Consider the following 9533-nt stretch of genomic DNA (forward strand, 5'->3'; position numbering starts at 1 on the left):
TAAGTTATGATTTTTACAATTTTAAAATATCAAATTTATTTGTCAAAAAGTGACAGAGTCCTAGAGGGTTAAAAAAAAAAAAAAAAAAAAAAAAAAAATATATATATATATACAGAAATATAAAAAACATTTTTCTCAAAAAAAAATAACATGAACAGAATTTATTGATTAACTCATTTTGGAGTCTAGTTTTTTTAATTGAACTTTCTGAACAAACTGAAATATTAAAACCATATCTGATTCAACTTTGAAATGACGGTACTCGAGACAAAGGGGGAGCATTCTGTCAGGCTGTTTCTTTAGCTCTCTTACTAGTAAGGCTGCACAATACATCATGACACATCCATAGTTTAGTGATTTGTCATGCTACTCTGCTAAATGTTGGAAAAACGCAGTACTGAGTCAAATCTACACAATTTTAAAGCCAGCTGAGCTACTTCAACACTATTGAAAACTTTTTTTATTCCATCACTGTTCTTCACTCAAAATGCACAAGTTAAAAAAAAACACACACAATTCAACTAAGGATATACCTTTTAAAAATCCATTACCAAAAATGATTCACCATGAATGCATGCAGGCTTCATTTCATCACTTTTGTTGACACTCAGTCTATTGAGATGAGAGGCACTCATATGTTTCTCACTGATTTCCCTGTATGTGTGTGATAGATGTGTCTGGACTGGTGCGGGCGGTGACTCAGTTCGCTCACCTGGTGGGCGATGTCATCGTGCAGGGCAGTGCCACCTCCCACATGGTGCCGGTGGAGCAAGCTGACGGTGAGCACGAGACGTCAATCACCCGAACACCACAGATCCAAAAGAGCTTATGTAATCATATCAGCACAGCTGATGCACCTCTATGTAAATACTTCCTGAAAGACACATTCATTGACACTGTATCGACCAATCGGCATCCAGAACCAGAACTATCCGTTTGATATAGGCAGCATAAATGTCATTTCTGTTATTAAACTGATTAATATTTTACAGCACCACTGTGTCCACATATAGAGAGACGTCCAAGAATATGACTTTCTGTTTGATTCTCCATACATCAGGAAGGCCATTAGTGTCACTGCGGTTCTGTTAATAACTCCTTTGCCGGAGGTCTAATGTTTTCGGTAGAGCTGCTTTAAAAGAACTTGACGTAACTCAAAGCGGCTAATATGCGGTTCCCACGCACATGAGTGATCACGTCACAGTCGTACATGGCAGGAAATGTGTGTCTGGCCGAGCGTATGTGGAGTGTCTGCAGGTGACAGATGGCTCGTCTGACTGCTCTCTGCTTTCTGTCTTTGTCTTTATCTGTCTGTGGGCAGCATTGGCAGACAACGTGAAGGCGTGTGGTGCGGAGGCCTTGGCGTTGCTCTGCCAGCTCAAGGAGCAGAAGTCTATGGGGACGGCAGACTGCAGCCGGCTGAGGGCGGCACTAGATACCGTGATGGCCTTGGGCGAGGTGAGTTGAGCCACTGAGAGACAGTACTTGTTTTAATATAATAGCACAGTGGATTGAAAAAAGCAGCATGTAATTGGTGGAGAGAATTTTTATTATTATTATTTTAATAATTATTATTTCTTACGGAGTCATTTAAATTAGGCCAAAACTAGAATGGAATACTTATTTCATGTTTACTGCATACCGTAAGTTATATTCCGTGTAATACCCAGTGTTATTTTAGTATTATTTATGTATTATTATAGTATTTATTCATATTGTGAATTGGCTTTTAGGATACACTTTTTTTTTTTTGCAGTGTCCTTGTTACAGTGTAATTATACATTTAAGTTCTGAGTAATATTAATTAATTGCATGATTATCAGGGGTGCTCCGATTGATCGGCTACCGATCATTATCGGCCGATAATCACGTTGGGATGTTCGATCGGCGGTCTCTAAAAGGCCGATCTCATGATATACACGCTGAATTAAAGTGACAGCACATTGTTTGCAGTACTTTTTGGCTTTTTGGCTTTAAAAAGATCGGTATCGGTGATCGGTATCGGCAGATACTGCTTTCTGTGATCGCGATCGGTGATCGGCCTCAAAAATCATGATCCGAGCACCCCTAATTATTATGCATGATTATGCATAATTTATTGTTATTACTATAGTACGTACATGTAGCTTCTAACAAGGACACTGTAAAATACTGTAGTGTTACCAGTTTTCGATTTTATATTTTCAGTTTTCTTTTTAATTTTGGTTTTAGTAATTTTGTGCTTTTGTCATTTTTATTATTTTTAAATATTTCTTAATTTTATTAATAATTTAAGTACTTTAAATTATTTTCAGTTAGTTGCCAATGCAACATTTCTATTATTTTAAAGGGGTCATATGATGTTGCTAAAAAGAACATTATTTTGCGTATTTGGTGTAGTGAAATGTGTTTATGCAGTTTAAGGTTAAAAAAACACATTATTTTCCACATACTGTACATTATTGTTTCTCCTCTATGCCCCGCCTTTCTGAAACACGTCAATTTTTAGAAAGCTCATCGGTCTGAAAAGCAAGGTGTGCTGTGATTGGCCAGCTATCCAGTGCGTTATGATTGACCGAATACCTCAAGCGTGTGACGGAAATGTTACGCCCCTTACCATATTGTGATGATGCCCTGTCCGGCCGGAGCGACGATTCAAAAACATGAAAACCCATTATAAACGAGGCATTCGTTAATACAACAGCGAGAATCAAAGTTACGCCTTCTTTCTTTGCGTGAACATTTGGGCGGCGTTATGCAAATCTTCCCACATGTGGATATGTGGGGGCGTGTTAGAACGAGCCGTTTTAGGTAGGCGTGGCTGACTCTTAACTTTTATAAAGAATATCTCTTTGGATTTGAGACTTTAGTCTTTGCAACTTTACAGATCTTCTTTATGCACCAAGAGCTTGTAACACTCCAGAGAGAAAGGAAAAATTGAAATTGCATCATATGACTCCTTTAATATTTTGTGATTTCAGTAAAAAAAACAAAAAACAATTAGTAACAGTTTTAGCTAACAACATTATACACCAATAAACATCATTGAGAGTAGTATGCTACATTGCATACTTAATTCACCAAGTTGCCATCTGATCAGATGAGTCAAGAAGGAGGGGTTTAATAATTTGCAACTGATATTCAGATTAATTTTTCACATTAGAAATAGAAAGTCAAGTGTAATATGCCTTAATATTTGGCACTCCGATCAATCTCCGAGTCAAGAAAGCGATTTTAATATCACAGATGATTTATCACAGTGTGCTCTGGTTATATGCTGCACATTTTAGCATTCAGAATGTATCATCCAGGTATTCCATGAGTATGCATATTACATAATGCAGAAATAGATGTAGTATGCTATTTTGTTTTCTCGGAGCAGAAGTTGCGTCCTCGGGGCCTGGAGCTGCAGCAAGGGGAGCTGGGAGATCTGGTGGAGCAGGAGATGGCAGCCACATCGGCAGCTGTGGAGTCAGCCGCTGCCAGGATTGAGGTAATCAGATGGCTCCCTGCTCTCCCTGTCCTACAGACAGATGCTTAATAAAACATGAAGCGCTCCAATCTACTCCTCTAATGTTTTTCCCCTTTGCTCTCAAACAGGAAATGCTCAATAAGTCCAGGGCGGTTGACACTGGAATCAAAATGGAAGTCAATGAAAGGTCAGACAGACTGAGCCACATGTGTTTTTCATATAAATAATGTTTTTTACGATTACTGTTACAGTTACTAAAGCACTTTTACAGATTTGATTTGGTTGATGTTCCTCAGTGGATTTGGGTATTCAGTGATCAAAATGTCACCATGCTGAGCTTATTTCACTTGGACAGCGCTGCACGTTTGCATTCACCCAGACGCATTAGCGGACCCACCCCAGTGCATACGAAACAGGCCTGAGTATTTAAATGTTGCTCTCTGTCGCCCCCTGCAGGATCTTGGCGTCCTGCACAGATCTCATGCAGGCCATCAAAGTGCTGGTGCTGTCCTCCAAAGACCTGCAGAGGGACATCGTGGAGAGCGGCAAGGTGAGTCAACGTATCTAGCAGTTCTAGGAAACCTCGAGCTTAAATTGGCAGAAACAGGTGTTAATGAAGTTGCTGCTGTGTTCACAGGGGGCCGCATCTATGAAGGAGTTCTACGCTAAGAATTCCCGATGGACAGAAGGTCTGATTTCCGCCTCCAAGGCTGTAGGTTGGGGCGCAACCATGTTGGTGTGAGTATTTTAGACAGTGAAAAAATAACAATGTTTGTCATTTTTGGGGGATGCTGTTACATAGTGATTAAAAATCTCAGTGGGTAACAGAAAGCTTATAGGTTTTAGGACCCTATAAAATCAGTTTTATGTTTCCATTTTATTTATTTATTTCTGTTTTTTTTTAATAAATTCTGTTTTTATTTTTTCGTAAATTCTGTGTTCTTCATTTTAATGGTTTCATTACATTTGAATCATTAAAAAGCATGTCTATTAAATTGAATTCATACAAGTTGAACAATTTAATAAATGTATCACAATTTTAATAACAGGGCCCTATTAAATTGGTTTATTTTTTTACATGGCCCTTTTTTATTTTTTTTTTATAAATTCTTCTTTACTTTTTATATATTTTATAGATATGTTTTAAGATGTTTTAAGCAAATTTATCATCAAAAAATGTGCCAATCAAATCAATCCATAAAACTTGTAATCAAATGAAAATATAAAAATTCATTTATAACAAAACGTTGCATTTTTATTTTTTGCCAAATGAAGTGCTGCACAACAGATGTTTACTGTATAAATTAAAATGGGGATAAAAAAATATCTCGATTGTGTGAAATTCCTTTAAAAAAATGTTAATTAATTGCCGCTCATTCACTCTGTCGCATAGAACATGTAGACTTTATATTTCTTTTTGCGATTTAATAATCAAGGACATTAGTGCATAAACAATTTTGTCCAGGAATTGCCCAATTCTGTGACATTTCACAGTATACAGTAAATTCCATTTTATCGACTGGATTTTGCAATTCTGGAGCCTGCGTTTTCCGCATTGTTTAAATCATTGGGCCCTACGGTTTTTAATCCTAAACTAGTTGATCTATGAACTATCACCATTGTGCTGCCTCCAGTAAAGATTTTTTTTCTTTCTGCAGTGATGCAGCTGATCAGGTGGTGCAAGGCACGGGCAAGTTTGAGGAGCTGATGGTGTGTTCACATGAGATCGCCGCCAGCACGGCTCAGCTGGTCGCAGCATCTAAGGTACAACAACAAATTGGCACTTGAATTAACTTTAAAGCCCTATGATGGCAAGGAAGATATATAATCCATTTTATCTCTTCAGGTAAAAGCGGACAAGGACAGTCCAAACCTTTCCCGTCTTCGGCAGGCCTCCAAAGGGGTCACCCAGGCCACCGCGGGAGTCGTGGCATCAACCAAGTCTGGCAAGTCTCAGATCGAGGACACAGGTGAGGTTTACAGCACAATCTTTTCAGCTCATCCTCCTGACTCAACATTCTCAGACACGTTTAGCTTTGCTGCTCATTTGGGAAATTCAGGCTCGAATTATGCTTGCAACGTTTCCCCCATAATTTCTTGTCATTTCTCCATTATTCATTAAATAAGAGCCTGAAGAAAGTAGTAACAGTGGCGGCAGCCTCATTTTACTTCTCATTGACCTCCACAGTCACATTGCCCCATTTCACATTTAACTATAGCTATGAAAACTGGTTTAGGGTGCCCTCCAGAGATACAGGAATGAGCAAGTCAACACAGTTAGCCTCTCCTTCACACAAGCTCTTGTGCTGACCCTCTTCTCTGGAGGCAAGACATTTAAACAACATTGACCAGTCACATGGAGTCAGTGACATTGTGTGTCCTTTTATATTCAGTAAGGATGCATTAAATTGATAAAAAAGTGACAGTAAAAACATAATGGTACAAAAGATTTTTATTTCATATAAATGCTCTTTTCAACTTTCTATTCATTCAAATCCGAGAAAAATGTATCCTGGGTTTCTACAGACACGAATTAATATTATATAAATGAAATATTAAACAGTACAACTGTTTTCAAAATTGATGATAAAAAATCATCTTGAGCATCAAATCAGCAGATTAGAATGATTTCTGAAGGATCATGTGACACTGAAGACTGGAGTGATGATGCTGAAAATTCAGCTTTGCATCACAGGAATAATAATAATAAATAAAAATAAATAACTAATATATATATATATATATAACTTTTTTTTAAGAACAGGTAGCCTGTAATTCACATCACAGCCTGGTGAAATCATGATTTGCTTCTTAAAATCGAAAGATATACATATTCTCATTCTAAAGAATTTTATTAGACAAAAACACCTGCTAACAAGAAAATCATCTCAATAGTCTGAAAGCTGTTAGACATGAATTAAAAGCCATAAAAATTCAGTTTCGATGCTAAATTCTCTCTGTTTCAGAAACTATGGACTTTTCCGCAATGACACTCACTCAGATCAAGAGGCAAGAGATGGACGCACAGGTGAGAGTGTATTAATCTGTTTCACATGTATTTGTGCAAGTATGTGAACAAATCTGACCATTTAACGTGTGTCAGGTGCTGGTGCTGGAGCTGGAGACCCGACTGCAGAAAGAGAGGGAGCGACTGGGTGAACTGAGGAAGAAGCATTACGAGCTCGCTGGCGTCGCAGAGGGCTGGGGAGGGGAGGAAGAGGGTAAGACCCCCAATAACACCACAAACAGCTGTCTGTCAACAACACAATACCGTCTGACCATCTGCCAAAACTGCTTCCTCCTCAAAAATCTTCCCAGAATTCCCTAGCCAATGGAGTGGATTGAGATTTGTCGGGCTGACAATGGAGTATCAAGCTAATTAGTGGTGCAGAGGGTGTGTTGTGTTTGCTCGTACGTAATTCGCTGTCTGTCTTTTGTGTTTGTCCGCAGGAACGGGTTGAGACTCATCGTGTTCTGTGCAGCAGCCCTACAGACGGGGTGCTTGACATCTTTATACACACACTATCTTTCCCTTCTCCCTTTTTTGTTGTACTTTTTAATTCTTTTGATTTCTTTATTGTACATTAAAGCCAAATAAAAGGTGCTTTTTTTCTAACTTGCTCCCTCCCCAGCCTGTGGAGTCTGGAGACTTGAGGAGTGTAATGGTATTGTGTGACTAAGGGGGAGGGAGAGAAGGAAGTGGATGGGACACCTAGTGGACAGAAAGGGAAGTGTAGGCTCGCTGAACTGTCTGAGTATTTCAAGTCCTCTTCCTCCTCATACGGAATGGAGAATCTTTCCCATCCCCGACCATTTAGAACAATCCCGTCTCTCCGTGAAACATCCCATGATGCATTGCACAAGGGTGAGTCGTCCCATTTTGCAGGATATGACACTGTGCTGTGATTCTTCCGGACTCAACTTTTACAAACAGCAGCAGTGTGTGACTTCCACCTCTCAAACACATTCCTTAATGTCGCATAGGATTGCCCTCGTCTGGGTCCGTCCTTCTCTAGTCCCCTAGCAGTGGTCACTGGACTAAAAAGAGTGCTTTGGACATAATAGCTGATGACCTACTGTGGACTAACACCTGAAAACACTAGCAAACTCAATCGAGACTCACTTTTTCTGTATTTAGTTTTTTTTTTTTTATGTTAAGCTTTACTTTGATTATGTTCCCAAGGCATTCACTTTATAAGAAACCCTAAATAGATTTAATCCACTGGCTTTTTACTGTTCCACCATGTTGACTTATAGGGACAAACTGCTAAATAGCTCATCTAACGTATGATATTTCAACAAAACTGTGTCCTGATGCGTTTCACCAGTTTCAAGTCCATGACTGAATATGAACTGACTGTTTTTGTGAGACCTCACGTCGGGCTGGAGCTCATTGTTTTTGTTTTAATAGCTCTATTTAGGTCTTAGTTAGTTCAGCACAAATAGATATGGCACCATATTGTATTAGTAATGGTCCATAAAACGGTCCCGTACGGTTTACACGCTGTTAATACGACAGTATCTGTTAATTCCTGTTGTCTTCTTCCAGCTCCACATATGTGCACCCCTTCACACTGAGGCGAGGAGAGATGTCCGTGCCTTTCAAAAGGGAAAAAGGGTCACATTCCCTGAAAAAGACATTTAAAATCGTGATCTCAGTAGCATTAGGACAGTGTTTTAAAGTTGTAGTTTGGTATTGTGAACTGAGATCATGAAATCAGTAGAGTGTGGTGTGAGAACAGATGTAGCCATCCCTGTGTTCAACTCTGGTGTGTTTCATTTTGATTTTTGAGCTTCCCTTTTACAACTGGATATCTAAAAGAAAGAAGAAATGGTACGGAGCCCCTAAGGTTTAAATTATATAATTTTATTTATAGTAATATTTTAATTAAAATATTCATATATATATATACATATATATATATATATATATATATATATATATGCTTATTTTAATTAAAATATTACTATAAATAAAATTATATAATTTAAACCTTAGGGGCTCCGTACCATTTCTTCTTTCTTTTAGATATCCAGTTGTAAAAGGGAAGCTCAAAAATCAAAATGAAACACACCAGAGTTGAACACAGGGATGGCTACATCTGTTCTCACACCACACTCTACTGATTTCATGATCTCAGTTCACAATACCAAACTACAACTTTAAAACACTGTCCTAATGCTACTGAGATCACGATTTTAAATGTCTTTTTCAGGGAATGTGACCCTTTTTCCCTTTTGAAAGGCACGGACATCTCTCCTCGCCTCAGTGTGAAGGGGTGCACATATGTGGAGCTGGAAGAAGACAACAGGAATTAACAGATACTGTCGTATTAACAGCGTGTAAACCGTACGGGACCGTTTTATGGACCATTACTAATACAATATGGTGCCATATCTATTTGTGCTGAACTAACTAAGACCTAAATAGAGCTATTAAAACAAAAACAATGAGCTCCAGCCCGACGTGAGGTCTCACAAAAACAGTCAGTTCATATTCAGTCATGGACTTGAAACTGGCGAAACGCATCAGGACAATATCATATGTTAGATGAGCTATTTCGCAGTTTGTCCCTATAAGTCAACATGGTGGAACAGTAAAAAGCCATATATATATATATATATATATATATATGCTTAATTTTCTTTACGCAAAATAGAATGAATTTTTGGACATTTCTTGACCATTTTCATGAGATTCACACAAAATGGAGTTGCATGAAGAATGTTAAGTAAAATGTATTGGGTTCAAGAAGGCTGTTCACTTCTGTCAAAGCAATGTAGACCACATAGCCTTGTAGACCACCACTGTCTGCCAGCAGCACAGCTCTCACCAGGGCTCGCAGGGACTTGCAGTCTTGTAGTCATCTACAAAATGAGATTCACACAAAATGGAGATGCATGAAGAATGTTAAGTAAAATGTATTGGGTTCAAGAAGTCTGTTCACTTCTGTCAAAGCAATGTAGACCACATAGCCTTGTAGACCACCACTGTCTGCCAGCAGCACAGCTCTCACCAGGGCTCGCAGGGACTTGCAGTCTTGTAGTCATCTACAAACCAGGGTTACCTCAACTTCTCCAC

General features: G+C 38.6%; 1 protein-coding gene across 3 annotated transcripts in view; it reads left to right on the forward strand.

Moving 5' to 3' along the window:
• The window catches only part of hip1 (huntingtin interacting protein 1), a 50335-nt gene extending 42039 nt beyond the window's left edge, over nucleotides 1-8296 (forward strand). For all 3 annotated transcript variants that reach the window (XM_016449043.1, XM_016449045.1, XM_016449044.1), the window contains 11 exons: nucleotides 672-779; nucleotides 1322-1458; nucleotides 3362-3472; nucleotides 3580-3638; nucleotides 3908-4001; nucleotides 4089-4189; nucleotides 5110-5215; nucleotides 5298-5421; nucleotides 6418-6479; nucleotides 6555-6672; nucleotides 6902-8296. In XM_016449043.1, the coding sequence (XP_016304529.1) occupies nucleotides 672-779; nucleotides 1322-1458; nucleotides 3362-3472; nucleotides 3580-3638; nucleotides 3908-4001; nucleotides 4089-4189; nucleotides 5110-5215; nucleotides 5298-5421; nucleotides 6418-6479; nucleotides 6555-6672; nucleotides 6902-6912 (1031 nt within the window). In that variant the 3' untranslated portion in view covers nucleotides 6913-8296. The remainder of the gene's footprint in view (nucleotides 1-671; nucleotides 780-1321; nucleotides 1459-3361; nucleotides 3473-3579; nucleotides 3639-3907; nucleotides 4002-4088; nucleotides 4190-5109; nucleotides 5216-5297; nucleotides 5422-6417; nucleotides 6480-6554; nucleotides 6673-6901) is intronic.
• Nucleotides 8297-9533: the final 1237 nt, after the last annotated feature.

Source organism: Sinocyclocheilus anshuiensis, unplaced genomic scaffold (genome assembly GCF_001515605.1).
Source record: "Sinocyclocheilus anshuiensis isolate Anshui unplaced genomic scaffold, SAMN03320099.WGS_v1.1 scaffold1241, whole genome shotgun sequence".
Lineage (NCBI taxonomy): Eukaryota > Metazoa > Chordata > Actinopteri > Cypriniformes > Cyprinidae > Sinocyclocheilus > Sinocyclocheilus anshuiensis.